Source organism: Mercurialis annua, linkage group LG4 (genome assembly GCF_937616625.2).
Source record: "Mercurialis annua linkage group LG4, ddMerAnnu1.2, whole genome shotgun sequence".
In the NCBI taxonomy this organism is placed as follows: Eukaryota; Viridiplantae; Streptophyta; class Magnoliopsida; order Malpighiales; family Euphorbiaceae; genus Mercurialis; species Mercurialis annua.
Window position 1 is genome coordinate 37,532,312 of NC_065573.1, and position 20,689 is coordinate 37,553,000.

At 34.2% G+C, this 20,689-nt stretch overlaps 4 protein-coding genes and 2 long non-coding RNA genes across 8 annotated transcripts; 5 read left to right on the forward strand and 1 right to left on the reverse strand.

Annotated features, from left to right (window-relative positions):
* The first annotated feature begins 218 nt into the window (after window positions 1-218).
* On the forward strand, window positions 219-2,990 carry LOC130015439 (uncharacterized). 3 transcript variants are annotated; one of them, XR_008790599.1, is made up of 3 exons: window positions 219-470; window positions 2,725-2,812; window positions 2,896-2,990. It is a non-coding gene; the product is annotated as an uncharacterized LOC130015439 (long non-coding RNA). The 3 variants fall into 3 exon arrangements; XR_008790601.1 differs by lacking the exon at window positions 219-470 and adding an exon at window positions 1,500-1,936; XR_008790600.1 differs by lacking the exon at window positions 219-470 and adding an exon at window positions 1,501-2,088.
* A 2-nt stretch (window positions 2,991-2,992) lies between these two features.
* LOC126678294 (probable trehalose-phosphate phosphatase F) lies at window positions 2,993-5,893 on the forward strand. Its single transcript, XM_050373198.2, has 11 exons — window positions 2,993-3,369; window positions 3,452-3,592; window positions 3,674-3,745; window positions 3,864-3,989; window positions 4,113-4,169; window positions 4,251-4,352; window positions 4,453-4,530; window positions 4,621-4,690; window positions 5,013-5,086; window positions 5,428-5,520; window positions 5,604-5,893. Exons 1-11 carry the CDS (start codon window positions 3,079-3,081, stop codon window positions 5,685-5,687), a joined length of 1,188 nt encoding a protein of 395 aa, XP_050229155.1. The 5' UTR covers window positions 2,993-3,078; the 3' UTR covers window positions 5,688-5,893.
* A 523-nt stretch (window positions 5,894-6,416) lies between these two features.
* LOC126678456 (uncharacterized) lies at window positions 6,417-10,898 on the forward strand. The gene is made up of 13 exons (XM_050373354.2): window positions 6,417-6,628; window positions 6,726-6,807; window positions 6,899-6,977; window positions 7,093-7,168; window positions 7,282-7,365; window positions 7,460-7,564; window positions 8,490-8,570; window positions 8,682-8,746; window positions 9,212-9,281; window positions 9,362-9,439; window positions 10,129-10,226; window positions 10,338-10,473; window positions 10,556-10,898. Exons 1-13 carry the CDS (start codon window positions 6,566-6,568, stop codon window positions 10,700-10,702), a joined length of 1,164 nt encoding a protein of 387 aa, XP_050229311.1. The 5' UTR covers window positions 6,417-6,565; the 3' UTR covers window positions 10,703-10,898.
* Window positions 10,899-11,810: 912 nt separating this feature from the next.
* On the reverse strand, window positions 11,811-16,891 carry LOC126678082 (uncharacterized). Its single transcript, XR_007640668.2, has 3 exons — window positions 15,749-16,891; window positions 15,397-15,605; window positions 11,811-12,202 (listed from the first exon to the last, which is right to left on the reverse strand). It is a non-coding gene; the product is annotated as an uncharacterized LOC126678082 (long non-coding RNA).
* LOC126678081 (acid beta-fructofuranosidase-like) lies at window positions 11,983-14,572 on the forward strand. The gene is made up of 7 exons (XM_050372951.1): window positions 11,983-12,223; window positions 12,393-12,401; window positions 12,517-13,376; window positions 13,451-13,612; window positions 13,705-13,937; window positions 14,022-14,109; window positions 14,202-14,572. Exons 1-7 carry the CDS (start codon window positions 11,983-11,985, stop codon window positions 14,397-14,399), a joined length of 1,791 nt encoding a protein of 596 aa, XP_050228908.1. The 3' UTR covers window positions 14,400-14,572.
* LOC126678080 (acid beta-fructofuranosidase-like) lies at window positions 15,250-19,523 on the forward strand. Its single transcript, XM_050372950.2, has 7 exons — window positions 15,250-15,558; window positions 17,274-17,282; window positions 17,479-18,335; window positions 18,412-18,573; window positions 18,656-18,891; window positions 18,975-19,062; window positions 19,154-19,523. Exons 1-7 carry the CDS (start codon window positions 15,318-15,320, stop codon window positions 19,349-19,351), a joined length of 1,791 nt encoding a protein of 596 aa, XP_050228907.1. The 5' UTR covers window positions 15,250-15,317; the 3' UTR covers window positions 19,352-19,523.
* Window positions 19,524-20,689: the final 1,166 nt, after the last annotated feature.

The window sequence follows — 20,689 nt, forward strand, 5'->3', positions numbered from 1 at the left end:
TCTCCGATTTGTATTGCACGCATTTTAAAAATATAATTATTGAATAATTTGATCCAAAAACGAAGAATTTTAAAACTAATTGTTTAAAAAAAATAAAAATTGAATTAAAGGACTATCTGTTACTATAAGTTTAGGACGCATTGACCCTTTACTTTTTTCTTTTTTGGTCATAAAAGAAATTAGTTTTCAAGTAGTAATAAAATAAAGCGAAAAGAAAATGCAGAGAAATTTAGGATGATGTGTGTTTCCTTTCCTGACTCAACAACCAAGTTTATAGTGAGTAGCTAGAGAAGAAGAAAGGGTTACCTTGTCAAACACGTCGCCATTCCATCTCTATAAATACCCCTTTCTTTTCGCTTCCTCTCTCTCTTATTAGGGTTTCTATTTCCCTGCAACTTCTCATTTTTTCTTTCTATTTCCATATTCTCTCCTTTTAACTACATTCTACAGATCACTTCACGTCGGATCAGGTATTTTATTTCATGTATCTGTATATGATTTTTTTTCCAATTCTCCATATCAATATCTCTAACTTCAATTCAGTTTCTATGTGTAATGCTGTGTTATTGTTATACCCTTTTTTGAGATCCGTACTGGGTTTTGTTTCTTTTGGTTAAACATGCAAAATTCAATGATAAAGCTAGCAACTTTTCTTTTATTATTCGTTTTCAAGTTGAATTTTGTACAAAGTTTTAATCTTTATTGTAAATTTTGAGGTGGGCGCCTTTTGGTAATGGTAGCCTATGGTTTTGATGTTTTAATTCTGTGAGCTATAAATATTTTATTTTTAATAATTTTGACCGGTTATTTGTATGTTTTATTTTATTAATCTGTACGCGTATAAAATTTTCCATCTTGTATATACCAGCTAATTAATTTTATCAAGGTTCTAAACGTGTAGTAATCACTCTCCTTTTTAAGTTAATGTGTTACAAATGTTGTGTTGCTTGGAATTATTACCAATGGTACTGTTTATTTGATGTTGATTTGTAAGTAATAGTAATAAGCTAGATTTATTGATGAATGACATTTTAAACTGTTTCCAGAAAAGTTTTGGATGTTTTCTGAGTTATTTTTCTTGGTGGGCATATGGTCGTTTTGGTAGTTGCAGTGTCTTGTCATTGTAGGAACAAAGAAATTATAATTATTGCAAGTATTCTTAATTTTTATATAGAACTAAGAAAGTGATGTATTATTAGATCTGGACAAGTATTTTAGCCTCTATCTTGGCCCACATTGACTCACCATCTGCACTCACAGACAACTACATATATAATATATGAATTTTCATTCATATAATATACAGTCAGGTATTATGTCCATTTGCTGTTGTGCAATAAACTCTATTAATATAAATGTTCTTCATTTTCTTCTATTGGTAGATGATCTAGATGAAGAAGTGACATATTTCTTGTCTTAGTCTGTGAGTTGGCCAATTATATATACTAGTTAAATTAAAAAGTTTTTTAGTTTAATTGTATTCTTTGCTAAATAATGTTTCTTGTCTACTTCTTTATTTTTTGAAGATTAAATTTTTTGGTTTCCTTTACCTATATGTTTTGTCGTCGACCCCTTGAAACAGTAGTCATAGGTCCACACAAAGCATTTTTGCCTTTAGGAACATGTTTAAGATGATAAGGACTTTTGCTGAAGATAGATAGATAGAAAGATAAATGAAAGTCTAGTGTATTAAATTGGTCAATTCTTGATTTATAACTCTTTTGTTTTTATATGGGAAGAGCTGCCTAATTCTGTTATGATCATGCATCTTTTCATTCATTTCCCTCTGGTTTGCTGCCAGAAGAGTACAATAAAAGCTGGCGGTTCATATTGGAACTTCTCTGATTAAATGTTTCTTCATTTTATTTTTAAATTTTAATTCAAGAAGGCTGGTATACTTTTCTTAGTGTTAATGCATATTGCGGAGTTTTTAAGGGTAGTTGTCATTTTCTGACTTCCTTGAGGCAAAAGAGATCTTGCATCACATTAAATTTCATATTCAGTAAAAAAAAAGGGAAGCCCTTTAGTCAACTCCATAGCAGTCCTTTTTGTGCATGAAAATTAAGTTTTATTACAAATAATTTTATGGTAAACACTTGAAAAGTATAATAATACTTTTTTTAATTTTGATTTTCAGAAGTTTATGCTAAGGATCTACGTTTATTTATTGGTTTAACACAAATTGTCAATATCAAGAATGTCAGATGAATTGGATTTGATGTGGACAAGCTATTTTCTTAACTTGAATGAATTTTTTGGTCAAATTATGAATCTGTTCCAGGATCTTTAAAAATTTCTGAGCATTAATATTATTGAAGCTGATTTTCAAGTGAAACCATCTCTGCCTTGATAAACAATATACTTATTAGTTAATTAGCTTTAATTGAATAATTATGTGCTTTCTATATCAACTTTGTTTTTTCTTACCATATTAGCATGGATCTCGTTTCGGTTAAAAAAAAAGCACTTACTATATAATCCTTGAAATTATTTCGACCCTAATAAGGATTTCTTATTTAATTAGTAAAAGCTCCTGCTTCGAGCAAATGATGCTATTAAAGGCAATTCTATGCCATACTACTCTTTTTGTGATATAGACAAAATCTGCTCTGACTGATGCTGCATACTTGTTTGTATATATTTTAATAGTTCTTTCTTTAGTTGTTTATTTTCACAAGGCAGTGTTAGATAATAATTATTATTATTATTTTTAATTTTAAGCAGATATTTGAAGTGTTCAGTCTTGAGGAATCATTTGTGAATGATGTTCAGCCACCTGCTATAAATGCAGTATACCTTTGGGGATGATAAGGTATAAATCCTGTTCGAAAACCTTTTTTTTTTTGTTTCTGAAAGTTTCTTTTGATTCAAATCGATGATTTGTTGTTTTAACAGTTATCAAGAAGCCTATGCTTGATGGACTGCTCACCCAGCAGTAGTGACAAGAAAACATTGAAGAGGTGGTTTTTCATTGATAAAAGAGTTGGGTAGCCAGAGTTTGCAAATATCCGTGGTTTAGTTTCTTTAGAATCAAACACTTAGATTATATAAATAAAAAGTAGTTGGCAAGTGAATCCGATGGATATCAAGTCGAGTAATTCATCTCCAGTTCTTACTGATCCTGCACCGATAAACAAGTCGAGACTTGGCATCCATTCTAATATGTTAACCTACTCACAATCAGGAACATCTTTTTCCTCTGGGAACCATAATATTCCTAGGAGAAAGCCCGGAAAGCTTGATGATGTTCGCTCCAATGGATGGCTGGATGCCATGAAAGCCTCATCGCCTCCTCGTAAGAAGCTCAGCAAGAATTTTAGCATCGAAATTGCGCCTGATGAGTCTGATATTGCTTACTACTCCTGGATTGTAATGCCTCAACCAATCTTGTATCAATCTTATCTTGCTTGTGTGTTTTTGTAATTCATAATGTCAGATTCTGGTTGTGCAGCTCAAGTATCCATCAGCACTTAACTCTTTCGAGGAAATTGCCAACTTTGCCAAAAACAAGAAAATTGCAATGTTTCTTGATTACGATGGGACTCTTTCTCCAATTGTTGATGATCCGGATCAGGCCTTTATGTCGGATGATGTGAGAATTTCCCCTACGTTATCTTTTGTTTTGTTGTCTTGACCATCAAATTGAAATTAAGATCAAGTTTTTTGTTCTCAGATGCGCTCTGCTGTAAAAAATGTTGCAAAGTATTTTCCGACAGCAATTATTAGTGGAAGAAGCCGTGATAAAGTAGGCAGCGAATTCTTACTCATTTTCTAAGTTTTGTGTTTGCATATGAATATCTCATGTTTTTTACATAATAAATCATTTCTTTAGTTTTGAGAATTTCATTTCACATTCTTTCCAGGTGTATGAATTGGTAGGACTGACAGAACTCTATTATGCTGGTAGTCATGGGATGGACATTAAGGGCCCTATCAATAAGACAGTGTCCAATGGCCATCCAAACTGTACTCAATACACTGACCAACAGGTAGTGAACGATCCGATCTGATCTTATTATGCAACTTAAGATTTTCTGTCGAAATATACAGCTTTTACAAATCTAATTAAATGATTTGCTGGTTTTGTTTTCTTTTGTGTTTTGATGTTGTAGGGTAAGGATGTAAATCTGTTCCAGCCTGCTAAAGAATTTATACCTATGATCGACGAGGTCTTTAATTTTGTATGTTGGTAGAAATTCTTTCTGTTAATCTGAAAACAGAGTTATGAATTCGTTTAAATTGCGATGCAGGTTTTTAGAACCCTTGTTGAGATTACTAAAGACATCAAAGGTGCAAAAGTTGAGAATCACAAGTTTTGTACTTCTGTACATTATCGCAATGTGGATGAGAAGGTAAGGAATGATGAAGCAATTTCATTGCATAAATATTCATTTTTGATTAGATCCGGTTTTAATTTCTCCAAATTTTGAGATATTATGCATTTGATTTCAGAACTGGTCTACAATTGCGCAATGCGTGCATGACATACTGAAGCAGTATCCTCGTTTACGCCTAACTCATGGCCGGAAGGTATTTTTCTTGTTTGTCTATAAACTGATCCTTGCAAGAATTTCATTAGTGCTGAAACAGACATCTGGATATATTTTATCTTTTTGGTAGGTTTTAGAGATCCGTCCTGTGATTGACTGGAATAAAGGCAAAGCAGTTGAATTTTTGCTTGAATCTCTAGGTATGTGCAACTCATAGATGTGTATAATGAGAATTTTTTACTTAGATTGGATCCTCTGCCTATGTTGCACGGAAATGAAGACGGAAATATTAAAATATGAAACGGCCAAAAGACACTAATTATGAGAATAGTTTTATATATATAAAGTTTTGGAGATTCTAAAGTATTTCCTGAAATGAAAAGCTAAAATGTAGGATTCGACAAGTTTCCATGCAATATAGTCTTACGTACTTACGTAGATCTCTCTCGCATGAACTCCATTCATTTATGCTATAGCATCTGGACTACAATTAATTTTTCTTTTTTAACAATGTCAATGTAGGTCTTAATAATAACGATAATGATGTGCTCCCAATTTTTATCGGTGATGATCGGACCGATGAAGATGCATTCAAGGTACGAAACTGCGTGGTCCTAATGCTTTTAATCTACATCAATGTAGAAAAACTTGAGAAATTTTCATTTATTTTTGAAATAACTATTATGATTTTCATTACAACGCATTAACGCTATATATGATATGAATTATTTCACACATTAACGCTATATATGATGTGAATTACTTCAGGTTAACTGCGTGGTCCTAATGCTTTTAATCTACATCAATGTAGAAAAACTTGAGAAATTTTCATTTATTTTTGAAATAACTATTATGATTTTCATTACAACGCATTAACGCTATATATGATATGAATTATTTCACACATTAACGCTATATATGATGTGAATTACTTTAGGTTCTTCGCGAAGGGAATAGAGGTTACGGTATTTTGGTATCGCCTGCACCAAAAGAAACCAATGCATTTTATTCTTTGAGAGATACCACAGAGGTCTACACAGATTCTTATTTCTTGATTTGATTGAACTTAGTTGGGATGTTATTTTGAAATGCTTATGTTTGTTAATGTTTCAGGTGATGAAATTTCTAAATTCACTGGTGAGATGGAAAAAGCTAGGAGAAGGGGGTCGGTCCATGAATAGCAGATGGAGCATATAAATTTAATAATAGCAGTAGGATTTTGTTTCTAAGATGTTAATAGATTATATAATCTATTATTAATAAGCTTTGGTGCAATCTTGATTAGAATTAATCCTTTAGACTGTTAAATTTTCTTTGTAAAGCCATTTTGGGCTGTGATTGTTTCATTTTGTGTATAAAAACACATCTTGAATTTTGTTTAAATACAAGTTTTCTTTGAATAATGAGATTCTGGATTGAATTTCTTTTATTTATTTATTTAATCAAGCTTTGAAATCTGACAAAATTAGAGGCGGACTCTCCAAGAAAAATATGAAAATGCCATTTTTAAGCCCATCTTCTTGATATTATCAACCGTGGCTGTATTGGAATTTAGTTTTTTCTATATTGTATGCAATTCAAGATTTTGTTTGAGACTAATAAAAAATTCGTTAACAAAAAAATAAAAATAAAATTTGATCAGATACTTAATAAACTAATATATGTAAAAAGTAAAATTACAAAAATTATATTTAATTTTTTTAATTGCGTCGACGGAATTCTTTGAATGAGACTCGTTGATCGGTCAGCTCCATAATAATAATTTTAACGAAAAAATATTAAAAATTAATTTTTTTAAAGACATTGTATTTTATAGAAATTAATTTTTTTTTTGAAAAGAGTTGTAATAATTTAAAAAATTAGAGACAAAATTGCGTGAGTACACTTTGTAACCAATATCTGTTATTAAAAATAAATAATGAGTAAAAATATGCGATTTATCCAGTTGAGTGAACTAAATAGAAATGGCGGAAATAAGAGAAATGGAAATTTAAGAGCATCTTCCACTGCCAGTTTATATAAAATCCTTTACTCTCTCCGTCTCTGATCAGCTTACAAATCTGTTTGATCCAAAAATGTCAGCCTCCTTGCAATCTCCGCCGTCTTCAGCTATCTCCTCCACATCTTCGCTGCTTAAGGTATATAATATGTACCATTCATATCTCCAATTTTTTTAATTTTTGTTTTATGCAATTTATAATCACCGGAAGCTGATTTATTTGATTACGTTTAAAGGGAGCAAGAAGAGGTTCTTGGAATGCAGTATCGTTCAAGTTGCATCCCTCTTTTCGAGCCTTCTCTTCTTCTCTTGACACTGGTCTAAATTTCTTTTCCATCGCTCTATTTTGTAGTGCATTGCCATTGCATTTTCATTTAAGATTTTGTTATAATTTGTACTCTTTGATTAGGTGCAACCACTGAATTAGATGCTGTGTCTACCTTCAGTCAGATCGTTCCCGATACCGTCATCTTTGATGATTTCCAAAAGTATGCTCATTCCTGTATTATTTAGCTTTTATCATATCTGTTTTTGTTAGGTTTATTCAGAACTCTAATTTACTTATTAGAGTTGTTGTTTTTGCTTCATTCATGATTTTTATAGGTTCCCTCCAACTGCTGCTACTGTAAGCTCTTCCCTCCTTTTGGGTATACTAAGTCTGCCAGATACCATTTTCAGAGTAAGCTTCCCAAACTTCATTTTTTTAGACAAGACTGTATCTTTTTATGTTTAAGCGATCAGGCTGAAATATTTATCTTTGGTTTAAATTCAAAATTCATGCTTTCCTTGTAGAATGCTGTGGATATGTCCCTGGCGGATTCAGGGTGTGCGGCTTTGGAAAATCCTGATTTGAGGTTGTCTTGTTTTGCTAACAAGGTTGGTCCGCGGAGTGCCAATTATTTTTGCTACAAAATGTGTGTGGATATTGCAATGTTGAATAGATATGATTACACAGCTGACATTGATGTAGGCTCTAGTGAATGTTGGAGGTGATCTAGCGAAATTAGTGCCTGGACGAGTTTCAACCGAAGTAGATGCGCGGTTGGCTTATGATACTCATGGCATTATCAGGAAGGTAAACCACTGTACTATTACTAAGTGGCCATTATTTGGTAGTCCTGGTCTCAACTTATTGCGTTTATTGAATTTGGTAGTAATTTTAAAATCTGCGAGTTTGTAGTTTCAATTGCAGTTTCTATATTTGGAAAATGTATATGTCTACTTTTTAATTGAATAAATCTCTTTTATACAATATTCTGGTCTTGACGCTTCTTTGCAAGTTACTACCTTAATTTATCCGTGGTAAGGCAATAGTGAATTTGCATGTGAATAGGTTATGATATTTACTGAAACATTAGAGTGTTACTCTCTCTTTCTGCCAATATCATTTACGATTCTTAGCTTTTTGACCTTATTTGGCTGATTCCTGGAACTCAACAATTGTATTCATCCTTTTCCTGTGGGCCTCAGTACAATCTATCTGTAAACATTTTGATTTTATGGATCTGGCATCAGCTGAGGTATATTTGATGCTGTATATGTAAGATATTCACTTCCAAATGCTGTTCTAGTGTATACATTGAGTAACTTACATCATCCAATCACTTTATTGGTCCTGAATTCTGCCTAAAGAACGTAACTGGCCTGACAAGAAGCAATAATTGACCAAACTTGATAAATGAATAATGAGACTTAAAAAGGGCAATATGTGATACATTCTTTGTTTGAGCATCTGATGTGAGATAGCTCGGGCAGTAAATTAAATTTGTAGAGCTTCAAAAATTAAAGTTATTAGATGGAATATGCAAAAGTTTGTAAATGGCTGAAACTGCAATTCATTCAAAGTTGTTTTAGATTTGTGGATTATGCGGCTTGCATCCCATACTGTGTTTCTGTTTGTAAGTCGTTTACTTCCGCAGTCTCTTGCCATTAATTTTTATTTGGGAATCCCTTGGTTTGCTGATTGCTACTGATGCGTTTCTGGATCGTATGAATTATAGGTGCATGCCTTGTTGAAGTTGTACAATGACATCGATGTTCCTGCTGAACGTTTATTGTTTAAAATACCTTCAACTTGGCAAGTGAGTCCCTGTGTAGTATATCTCTAATTTAGCAAGCTTGACCTATATAACTCAAACAGAAAAGTGATGAATCATTTTAACCTTCCGTGTCGCTTTTTATTTATTATTCAGGGAATAGAAGCGTCAAGATTATTGGAATCTGAGGGCATACAGACTCATTTAACGTTTGTTTACAGGTATATTGTGATCTGAAATGAAGTCAGTCATGAAAGGTGAATGAGTATTTATAAGCCACCAATAAGATTAGGGTCTTGTTTGTAAAAAGATAAGCAAAGATATGGTTTATCTAAATTCTATGTTTTTTGGAGCTGCACTTTCAAATGTTATAAACATCATAAAACAATCTATAAAATCAGATTAGATTTGTTTCTTTTAAATAAATTTACAGGCAACAACGTCGACTAAAGATACTATTCTCATGTGCTGAGTCTTCCTGGTTCAGTGTGTTAACTTTCAAGCTAGACACTTATTTCTACAATTTAAAACTTAAATTTCAGTCTTTTCACCCTAACATACAATTGTGTGCAGGTGTAATTAATACAGACGAATAATGAAGTTAGATAGAATTTTCAATTGTCGATTCAATAACAGTCATTTAAGATAGTCAATTTTTGATTTTGACGGTTCTATGTGTTTCTCAGCTTTGCTCAAGCAGCAGCTGCAGCTCAAGCTGGTGCTTCTGTTATTCAGATTTTTGTTGGACGCCTTAGGGTAACAATGCTTTTTTACCAAGTAATGACAATTTGAAAAACTTAGTTTACCATTGCTAAGGTGCATCTCTTATCCTCCAGGATTGGGCACGGAATCATTCTGGTGACTCTGAGATAGAAGCTGCTCTGAAGAGAGGAGAGGATCCTGGTTTGGCTTTGGTTAGTCCCAGCATTACTTTCCTGATTTTATTAGCTGTACTGTTACATTTTGGCCTACTGAATGTACGCAGTTGTTGAGATCATTTTATCTAACGAGCAGCCACTTCATGAAATTAATTTCAAGGTACAATGAATATTCATTTCATTGCTTACTTGGAAATCATAAACAGTCAATTCTCTAGGCACAATTTTGGCTCCACTTTCCCTTGGGAAAATCTGTTACATTTCAGCAATTTGTAGCTAGTGTACTTAGTCTCAGACATCTTTTGCAGATATAGTTTCCAAGATCTTAATCATTTATGCAGAATACTTAAAGAGTATTTTGCACACAGAACATACTGTTAGTGAACTTAAAAATATAGCTTATGCCATATTTCATTCTAACTAGTGGAACAATGACCTATTGATGTCAATATTGTTGATTTTTGATTTTCAAAAATGCATAATGTGAAAGAATCTTGATTTCAAAGTTTTTTTTATCAGTTTAAAATTTAAATTATGTATCTAAATGTATTAACATTTTCAGTGTTTCTATCATGTTCTGTGTATCAAACACTTTGGGTCATGTTGTTGAAGGTTGCATAGACATTGAAACATGCAACATTCGAGGCAGAGGAAGTTCCGTATCACTTGCACTGTGAAATATCAGGATGTTTTGATTTTGATTCTCTACAATTATTTCATTCCAGGTGACGAAGACTTATAATTATATCCACAAATATGGTCATAAATCAAAGTTGATGGCAGCGGCAGTTCGTAACAAACAAGATTTATTCAGTCTTCTGGGGTACTACGCCTCGTTTTGCAGCCTTTACAAACATAGTTGGCTGATTTTGACAGCTGAACTGCTGAACATAGATAATGATTTTTGATGCCGGTTGTCTGTTTTCTTTTTCAGGGTTGATTATATCATTGCACCACTAAAGGTGTTGCAGTCTCTTAAAGAGTCTGTAACTACTCCTGATGAGAAGTACTCCTTTGCTCGAAGGTTATCTCCGCAGTCTGCTGCTGCCTACAATTTCAGTGAAGAAGAGGTTTTTTTTCTTTCTCAATAAACTTTTTCATCTTAGCCATCGTGAATTTCCGTGTTTAAGTGGATTGCCTCTTAATGTTCAGCTTCTGAAGTGGGACCAGTTAGGCCTGGCATCGGCTATGGGACCTGCAGCAGTGGAGCTTCTAGCTACTGGTCTTGATGGCTATGTTGATCAATCAAGAAGAGTCGAGGAGATGTTCACGAAGATTTGGCCACCTCCAAATGTGTAAAATTTTCATGTTTAATTCCGAAAGACATAGGCTTCATGGAATAAAAAGGAAATGCAGGTTCACGAACTTTTTACTCAAAAGTGTTCGGAGCTACTGTATAGACATCATGCACCCGATCCACATTTTGGGATAATTATGAGTTTTGAACTAAACACATTGTATAAAGATTGTCATTTTGCTACGTGCGATTGCTTCAGATGCTGTTTGTTTCTGTGGTATGGGACATGATCTTAAGCTGCTTCTGAATGTCAGCTCTGACTATGTACTACTTTGAACTAAACTTGTTCATGGGCGGGCTTTATGATTTTTAATGCAAACCTGAGCCTGGCCTGAGCCTGAGCCCGAGCCCGAGCCTGGTCTAGACCTTATATTTGTTACTCAAACCCGGTCCTTACTCTATATGTATGCTGACCCGGGCTGGATTTTTCTGGACATATATCGAGAATTATAATAATTATGAATGGCCGAGCCTATCCATTAAAAAATTGAGCTGTTTAAAGGCTCGGGCAGGGGTTGAGACAAAATCTATTGTCCAAGTCCAACCATATAAACTAAGATTTTTTAAGGCACAGGCCAGGCTTGAAACAAAATTTATTATCCAAGCCAGGCTTGATTGTTTCTTTTGAAAGACTTGTTATTAAAAGACCTAGTAGTTCTGTGACCGTGACAGATTTTCCTTAATATTAAAAGACCTAATAGTTGTGTGGCATCTTATATTAATCAAAGACTACATTAAGCTGAATAATGACATATAATTGTAGTATATGATATCGTTTCATGTGGCCGATGACATTTAATAATGTCTAGTGGAGCTGTGGAGGTATTATTTTCATATAAATACTACTTTTATGCTGACTTTTTTTTAAAAAAAGCAGGTCATTTGCTTTTTCTCTATTTGTGTTCTTTCAGTTGTATTGGAAAATTATTTAAAAACCAACAAATCATTATAGGAATATATCTATGATAATATTTTTAATAATATGTTATCAAAAATAGGTAATTTTTAATCATTATAGCAATACCTTTTTTTATATCAGAAGTATATTGTAACATAGGCAAGCATATTAAAAAATAACATCTATTATTAGGAATAAATAAACATTAAACATTAAGTTTCAAAAGTTAAAACGAAACATTTCGAAATTATAAAATCAATTATTCACATGTACGAGTACGATAATAAATATATATTGGCCAATAATCTCTATCAAGAAAATTGCAAAACCAAGGCATCATATAGAGACAGCATTATTTTCTAGAAAACTTTCAGACGATCTCTCATGGCAGACCCATCAGCCACCTATACTCCTCTCTCCGATGAAAAATCTCCGGCAAGAAGCCACAACAACGATGAAAATGTAGTGTCTAACGAGACAGATGGACATGAGCTTTTGACATCTGAGAAAATAGAGCAGCTGATTTCTAGCAGTCCAAAATTGCAGGAGCTTCCATGGAATGATGCCATGTTATCATGGCAAAGAACTGCCTTTCATTTTCAACCTGAAAAAAACTGGATGAATGGTACTTTTTCTTTTCTTTTTATAACCACTAAATGTCACTAATACTATTACAGCTGCTGCTGCAACTTCTTAATACTAATAATATTTCTGCTTATTTTGCTGTTAATGGCTGATAACTTGTATGGATTGTCAATTGATCTGATCGCGGAATTTGGTTGTTTCTTCTTCAGATCCTAATGGTAAGTGAGACCGTCCATAAATTCATTAGTTTTTGTTTTAATTCTTTGATCATTAGGATATAGACAATATTGAATGTTCTGTTAACATTAAAAATCAAATTCTTTCTTCATATAGGTCCATTGTTCTACAATCGTTGGTACCATTTCTTCTACCAATACAACCCGAATGCTGCAGTGTGGGCTACTGACATAGCATGGGGTCATGCTGTCTCAAAGGACCTAATTAATTGGTTCCATCTCCCATTAGCAATGGTTCCTGACCAATGGTATGACCAAAATGGAGTCTGGTCTGGTTCTGCTACCATCATTCAAGATGGTAAAATTATCATGTTATACACTGGAATAACCGATAAAACAGTTCAGGTTCAGAATCTTGCATATCCTGAAGACTGCGATGACCCTCTCCTCTTAAAATGGCTCAAATACTCAGGTAATCCAGTTATAGTCCCACCACTGGGAGTCGGAAGTACGGATTTTCGTGATCCGTCAACTGCTTGGTTGACATCTGAAGGGAAATGGAGGATTACCATAGGGGCTCAAGTTGACAAAAACGGCAGAGCCTTAGTCTATGATACTGAAGATTTCATAAGCTATGACTTGCAAGAAGGGATGCTTCATGGTGTTGATGGAACCGGCATGTGGGAGTGTGTTGATTTTTATCCAGTGTCGAAAACGAGTGATAAAGGATTGGATACATCTGCTAATGGTCCTGAAGTGAAGCATGTACTCAAGATAAGTCCTTTTGATTACCAACATGATTACTATGCAATCGGAAGTTATGACGAAAAGAAAGCAGCATGGTATCCTGATAATCAAGATATTGATGCTGTTATGGGGCTTCGGTACGATTATGGCAAGTTCTATGCATCTAAGGTGTTTTATGATCAGAATAAGGAGAGACGAGTGTTGTGGGGATGGATTGGTGAGACTGACAGTCAAGCTGCTGATATCAAGAAAGGATGGGCATCTCTTCAGGTATGGAAGCTCTGTTCAATGGACAGTGAACATTCACAGATTTAATTTATGAGATGTCTAATTGTTTTGTGCAGAGCATTCCTAGGACAGTTTTATTGGACTCAAAGACAGGTACCAATCTGCTTCAATGGCCAGTGGAAGAGGTAGAGAGTTTGAGATTAAAAAGCTACGATTTCGAGAAAATTGAAGTAAAGCCAGGGTCAGTTGTCCCCCTTGATATTGGAGCAGCAGAACAGGTTTGTTTCTAATCATATAACTTTGTAAGCTAACATATAGTTGATGCTAAGAAAAACACATTCAATTTACAAGAAAATTGTAAACAACACAGCTAGATATCATTGCGGAGTTCGAGTTTGATAAAAGAGAATTGGAGAATACAGCTGCAAATGAAGAATTCAGCTGCGAGACAAGTAAAGGAGCTGCTCACGGCAATGCATTAGGACCATTCGGTCTTTTGGTTCTTGCAGATGAAAGCCTTGCTGAGCAGACTCCGGTATACTTTTATGTTATAAAAGGACAAAATGGAACTTTAAAAACCTTCTTCTGCACAGACCAACAAAGGTAATCATTTGCGAATTTCGCATACTAACCCCTTCTTAACATACTCATTTCCTATAATCTTTCCATGCTAAATCCTTTTTGCAGGTCTTCTCTAGCAAATGATGATAACAAACAAATCTATGGAAACTCTGTTCCAGTCCTAGAGGGTGAAAAGTTCTCTCTCAGAATTTTGGTAAGCTGAGCCTAAAAATCATTATTTACTTTACTAAGAATGGCTATCCTATCACTAATTCTTAATAATCTGTTCAACGCGATTAATGATAGGTGGATCATTCGATCATTGAAAGCTTTGCTCAAGGCGGTAGAACATGCATAACCTCCAGGGTTTATCCAACAAGGGCTATCAATGGAGCTGCTAAGCTGTTGTTGTTCAACAATGCCACAGAGGCTAGTGTTAGAGCTTCACTCAAGATATGGCAAATGGATTCTGCATCCATTCTCCCCTATCCTAATATGCAGTAGACGGAAACCTATCCTGTCAAGTCTGCCTATCTTGTTTTAACATGTACACCATTTCTTTACCTAAAACAGATGTATGTACACATTTGGATGTATTTACACCACAATGTCCTTGGATATGGTAAGTATTCTGAGTGTTGCATACTTGATTAATAAAAAGTTATTGTTTACCTACATATTATTTACTTTCTTATAGATACATTTGACTTAAGTCTGAATTAGTTAGAATCAAGAATTATTGAAGATATGAAATGCAAGTTCAAAGGCTATTTTTTAAAAATCCAAATTGTAAACTTCATTGATAATTAGCATCACAGCTAAAAATAGAAAACAAAAGATCTGGTGGGCTAGACTCTCACGGCATATGACCGAACATTTAATTAAAAGCTCTATCTAAGCTATGTGCATCACAATTTGCGGATCGAAACAGAAATCGTGAAAGGCAATTACACAAACTAAAAAAAGAAGTGTTAACCATGGGTTGCAATCTGAGCCATCAGGAATAAGCATAACATCTGAATTAATGAATGAATTATTGGTTTTGAACCTAAAACTATTATTAAAAGACCCGGTAAGTCTGTGACAGATCACCAATCAAAATCTATACTACTATATAATAAGCTGAAATTTGACATATAATTATAATATATAATATAGTTTCTTGTGGCAATAGACATTGAATAGTGTCTGGTGGAAGATTAACAATTAATAGTGTCAAGTAGTGGAATCACATCTGTATAATAATGTTTTTTTCCAAGACTTAGCAGGTCAATTCCTATTGTAATTGTATTAGACAATGATGAATGATCCAAGAAATGATAGAAATATATTAAATAATCTATGTTAAGATAAAATTGCAAGATAAAAGATTCATTAACAGAAATATCATAATTTTCTTGAAAAACTGTAAGCTATCCTAACATGGCAGACCCTTCTAACAGCAAGGAAAAATACGTTAATCAAGAAAATGAAAATGCAGTGTCCAAAGAGACGGACGAACCTGAGATTTTCAGGTCGTCTGATGTCTCCGCCGGTGTGTCTGAAAAAGTAGAGCAGGTGATTTGTAGCAGTTCAGAAGCGCAGGAATTTCAATGGAATGATGAGATGTTAGCGTGGCAAAGAAGTGCATTCCATTTTCAACCTCAACAAAATTGGATGAACGGTATCATTTCTGTCCTTGTTTTTTATTATGGGAGAATTACTAAACCCCTGAGATCAGAATAAAATAAAATAGAAAACAAAAAAATATATTATAAATTTTTTAATATGTTAAATATTATTATCAAAAAGATTTAAAACAAATCATAATTTTAAATAAAATAAATTACAATTTTATAAATTAACATAATTACCTAACGGAGCGGATAGTAGTAAATTTAATTTCCGGATGTTTTTAATAATTGCACTTATTGCTTGGACTAGTTGCCAATTCCTTCTTTGTGCATGAGAAATCGAACCCACGGCCTAACCTAACAGATTTCTGGGGTTAAAGATTATGGGGTCATCCAACATTTTTCAAGTTGCAAAATGGTCACCCAATTTCAATTCATTACAAAATGGTTACTATACTCACTAATATTGAACTTCCGGTGGTTTCTAAATAATTTCCGCCGATATTTGTCCTACATGGCTACCGGATGCTGACTCACTCCATTCCTTATTTGCTATGTCATTTTTCTCTTTTGAAAATTACAAGTCAGCTTGCCACGTCAGCTTCTCCTTCTTGGCAAGGACAGAACCGCCATCCATAGCCACCAGAAACCACCCACACCCACCATAGCAGCAACCAGCAACCACCCACGATTACAACCACAACCACTAGCAACCACCCTAACAGCAACCAGAAACTACCCACGCCACCACAGCCACTAGCAACTACCCACACCCACCAGCAAAATTAAATCTAAAAACCTCCGACGAGCATCAGCTTTTTTGTTCAACATTACTCATCTTCCCGCCTTACTCCTCTGTTGCTCGTCTTGCCGCCTTTCACCTTAGGTCGTTCTTCGGTGCTGCTGCTTTCATTCAACACTGCTATAAAGAAGATCGAACAATCCTCCACCACTGTTGTTGCAAACGCTACTCCTCGTTCAACACCGTTCGCCACCAACTGCTGCTGCATTTTATATCTTTTGCTTGTTCATCTTGCGGCAGAGGAGACAGATGGCTGATAGAGACAGACAACGGCGATGGACAATGTAAGCAAGATGATAGGCGGAGGCGGCAGCTGGACGATGTGAGGAAGATGATATGCGGCGGCAGCTGGTTGATAGATTAGGGTTAGGTTTAATTAAATTAGGGTTAAATTTAATTTAATTAGGGCTTTATTATTTTAATTAGATATAATTAGAGATTAAAATATAATTAAAAGAAATTAGGAAAGAGACGATGACATGGCGAAGGAGGGAAGGCATGATTCAGCATCCGACACCCACGTAGGACATATATCGCCGGAAATTATTTAGAAACCACCGGAAGTTCAATATTAGTGAGTATAGTAATCATTTTGTAACGAATTGAAATTGGGTGACCATTTTGCAGCTTGGGCAAAGTTGGGTGACCCCCATAATCTTTAACCCCAAATCAAAGGATCGTGAACTTTGTAAATTGGTTTAATGATAATAGAATCTAAATCTTTACTCCCTCCGTCGCAATCTAATTTTGATTATAGTAGTAGATTGGAAAGCCACCGAGCCAGAAATAATTTGTTTCTTTTTTAACACCAAAATGGTGTGTGATAAATATGTTTTGTTGCCAATTATACTCTGTCGTTTGCTTCACTGCTGCTGCTACACTTTGATGCTAACTATTTCCTTTTTCTTTTTGTTGATGGATCGTCAATTGATCTGATTCGGCAATTTGATCTTTTTTCTTCAGATCCTAATGGTAAGACAACCTTTTTTATGTATATTAATTCAAAAGTCATTATAATTATTCCATCGTCTAAATTCTAAATCGACAATGTTGAATTTTCTATGCTGCTACTTAATTGTAAAGATTGCTTAGGCAGTTTTTTATTATGTGGTTATGTCAAATTCATTATGCAAATTTTGTTTTAATCAGCATTACAAACTTTGTATAGGTCCATTCTATTACAAAGGTTGGTACCATTTGTTCTACCAATACAATCCAAATGCTGCTGTGTGGGGTGACATTGCATGGGGTCATGCGGTATCAAAGGACTTAATAAATTGGCTCCACCTCCCATTAGCATTGGTTCCTGATCAATGGTATGACCAAATTGGTGTCTGGTCTGGCTCTGCTACTATTCTTCCAGATGGTAAAATTGTCATGCTATACACTGGAGGAACCAAAGATTCAGCTCAGGTTCAGAATCTTGCATATCCTGAAGACCCCTGTGACCCACTCCTTATAAAATGGGTCAAATACTCTGGCAATCCAGTTCTAGTCCCACCACCAGGCGTCCATAGTACGGATTTTCGTGACCCGACAACTGCTTGGCTCACTTCTGAAGGGAAATGGAGGATTACCATAGGGGTTCAGGTTGACAAAAACGGCAGCGCTTTAGTGTACGACACTGAAGATTTCATTAACTATGAGTTGCAAGAAGGGATGCTTCATGGTGTTGATAAATCTGGCATGTGGGAGTGTGTGGACTTTTATCCTGTGTCCAAAACGAGTGGTAATGGATTGGATACATCGGTTAATGGTTCTGAAGTGAAGCATGTATTCAAAATAAGTCATGTTGATACACAATACGATTACTATGCAATTGGAAGTTATGACGAAAAGAATGCTAGATGGTATCCTGATAATCTAGATGTTCATGCTGCTACTGGGCTTCGTCACGATTGTGGTAAGTTCTATGCATCCAAGTCGTTTTACGATGAGAATAAGAAAAGAAGAGTGTTGTGGGGCTGGATTCCTGAGTCTGATAGTAAAGATGCTGATATCAAGAAAGGATGGGTATCTCTTCAGGTATGAAAGTTCAGTGCAATTGACATTTGTAACATTCATAGACTTAATTTATGACTTGTCTAACTGCTTTGTGCAGAGCATTCCTAGGACAATTGTATTGGACACAAAGACCGGAACCAATCTGCTTCACTGGCCAGTGGAAGAGGTAGAGAGTTTGAGACTAAAAAGCCATGAATTCGACAACATTGAGGTTAAGCCAGGGTCCGTTGTGCCCCTTGATATTGGAGAAGCAACACAGGTTTGTTTCCAATCATTTAACTTAATTATAGTTGATGTCAAGAAAAACGCATTCATTTTACAATAAATGGTAAACAACACAGCTAGATATTATTGCGGAGTTCGAATTAGATAAGACTGTGTTGGAGAATTCAGCTGAGTCCAACGAAGAATTCAGCTGCGATACAAGTAAAGGAGCTGATCACCGCAATGCATTAGGACCATTCGGTCTTTTGGTTCTTGCAGATGAAAGCCTTGCTGAGCAGACTCCTGTGTACTTCTATGTTATAAAAGGAAACGATGGAACTCTAGAAACCTTCTTCTGCACAGACCAACAAAGGTAATCATTTGCGAAGTCAATCGTTAACATACTTATTTCTTGTAATATTTTGCAGACTTAAAGCGAACATTCTGTTTTTGCAGGTCCTCAGTTGCAAATGATGTTAGCAAACAAATCTACGGAAACTTCGTTCCAGTCCTAGATGGTGAAAAGTTCTCTCTAAGGATTTTGGTAAGCTGGGCCTAATATTCATTTAAGTTTACCAAGCAAGAATGAATATTCTGTAAATGATTCTTATTGTGTTAAATGTAATAAATGGTAGGTGGATCATTCAATAATCGAAAGCTTTGCACAAGGCGGCAGGACTTGCATAACCTCCAGGGTTTATCCGACAAGGGCTATCGATGGAGGCGCCAAGCTGTTGTTGTTCAACAATGCTACGGAGGCCAGTGTTACAGCTTCGCTCAAGATATGGCAAATGGATTCTGCATCCATTCGTCCCTATCCCAATTTGCCTTAGACTGAAACTCATATTATAAAGTTGTTGCTTGTAATAATATTTGAGCAGGAAGACATATATAGGCATTGATATTCATATGATAATGGATTAGATGATGTGAATTTGCTCATTCTTGCTTTGGAAGTGAAACTGTTTTTGCTTCATGGGTTAATAAATGTTCTATTGTCAGCGACATCTATGTGACTGGACTGTTTGCTCCAAGCCATATATTTTGTGAGATTTAAAGACTCTTTAGTCTAGATTATGATTTATGACCCATATATCTCAATTTCAAGTAATACTATTTAATACACGTTATTGATCATGTCTTTAATATACGTTATTAATACTATTAATGTTATTGATGTCTTTAATATATGTAAGTATGAATTATGATAAATATCAACATTGTCGTGATAAAGACCAAACAAAGGTTTTTGTTATGAATTGAAAAAGTTTCAAAAATAAATCATATATTTCTAATGAACAGAAAAATGGGTTACAAGTACAACATTTGTGGTTTTCGAAAGAACCCCATATTTATAACTATTAGAAAATATAATGTGTATATGTATATATATATGTATGTATATATATATATATACTAGTTTCGCATTACGTGCTATGCACGTGGCGCGTAATGTGACTCGTCAATTTGTATAGTAAGTAATTCAATTATAGTTAATAGCAATTTATTTTATTTATGATATTAAATTAGCGTCAATAATTATATTAATTAAATTTATTATACTAACACTAAAATATTTTATGTATACTTAAATTAATTAGAGTTTTTGTTGGATTATAAAATATTTTATAATTTTATTTATTAATTATATTAATAACTAAAAATAGTAGTATGTATAGTATTATATTAATTAAATTTATTACAATAATGCTACTGTGTTTTAAAATAAATTCAAGATGAAAGCAAACAAAAATTTGAATCTTTTTTTAGGACTAATCTCAAACAAATCAAGAAATCATATACTGAAAAAGAAATTGAACCAAAATGCTTACTTCAAGAGAGCATGAGAATATTCTTATGTATTTGCTTTCAGCGAAAGAAAAAAGTGAAGACTGACTGTAAATTCTATTTAAGAAGTCTATAAAATCTTGATTTAATTTTGAGCACACTTAATCTCAAGTGCCTAATTATTCATCAAAAGTGATTCCTCTAAAGCTATCCACATCTTCCTCACCTGACTGCATCCGACTGTTTTATTATCAGCTGTTTTAATTACAAATTCTATTAATGTAATTATTTTTTGACATATCAAGAATAAAAAATCTTACACTTTTAGAACCATATGTTGTTAACCGCCATGGAAGAACCACAACTGTGCATATTTGTTAGCA

Excerpts from the sequence above, each read along its gene's own strand:
- LOC126678456 (XM_050373354.2), top strand. The coding sequence starts at position 6,566 with ATGTCAGCCTCCTTGCAATCTCCGCCGTCTTCAGCTATCTCCTCCACA. Across the intron at positions 6,978-7,092 it reads ATCTTTGATGATTTCCAAAA|GTTCCCTCCAACTGCTGCTA; the intron begins GTATGCTCATTC and ends TGATTTTTATAG. Across the intron at positions 8,747-9,211 it reads CATTTAACGTTTGTTTACAG|CTTTGCTCAAGCAGCAGCTG; the intron begins GTATATTGTGAT and ends TGTGTTTCTCAG.
- LOC126678081 (XM_050372951.1), top strand. The coding sequence starts at position 11,983 with ATGGCAGACCCATCAGCCACCTATACTCCTCTCTCCGATGAAAAATCT. Across the intron at positions 13,377-13,450 it reads AAGGATGGGCATCTCTTCAG|AGCATTCCTAGGACAGTTTT; the intron begins GTATGGAAGCTC and ends TGTTTTGTGCAG. Across the intron at positions 13,613-13,704 it reads ATATTGGAGCAGCAGAACAG|CTAGATATCATTGCGGAGTT; the intron begins GTTTGTTTCTAA and ends TAAACAACACAG.
- LOC126678294 (XM_050373198.2), top strand. The coding sequence starts at position 3,079 with ATGGATATCAAGTCGAGTAATTCATCTCCAGTTCTTACTGATCCTGCA. Across the intron at positions 3,370-3,451 it reads TTGCTTACTACTCCTGGATT|CTCAAGTATCCATCAGCACT; the intron begins GTAATGCCTCAA and ends CTGGTTGTGCAG. Across the intron at positions 3,746-3,863 it reads GTGGAAGAAGCCGTGATAAA|GTGTATGAATTGGTAGGACT; the intron begins GTAGGCAGCGAA and ends CATTCTTTCCAG.
- LOC126678080 (XM_050372950.2), top strand. The coding sequence starts at position 15,318 with ATGGCAGACCCTTCTAACAGCAAGGAAAAATACGTTAATCAAGAAAAT. Across the intron at positions 18,336-18,411 it reads AAGGATGGGTATCTCTTCAG|AGCATTCCTAGGACAATTGT; the intron begins GTATGAAAGTTC and ends TGCTTTGTGCAG. Across the intron at positions 18,892-18,974 it reads TTCTGCACAGACCAACAAAG|GTCCTCAGTTGCAAATGATG; the intron begins GTAATCATTTGC and ends CTGTTTTTGCAG.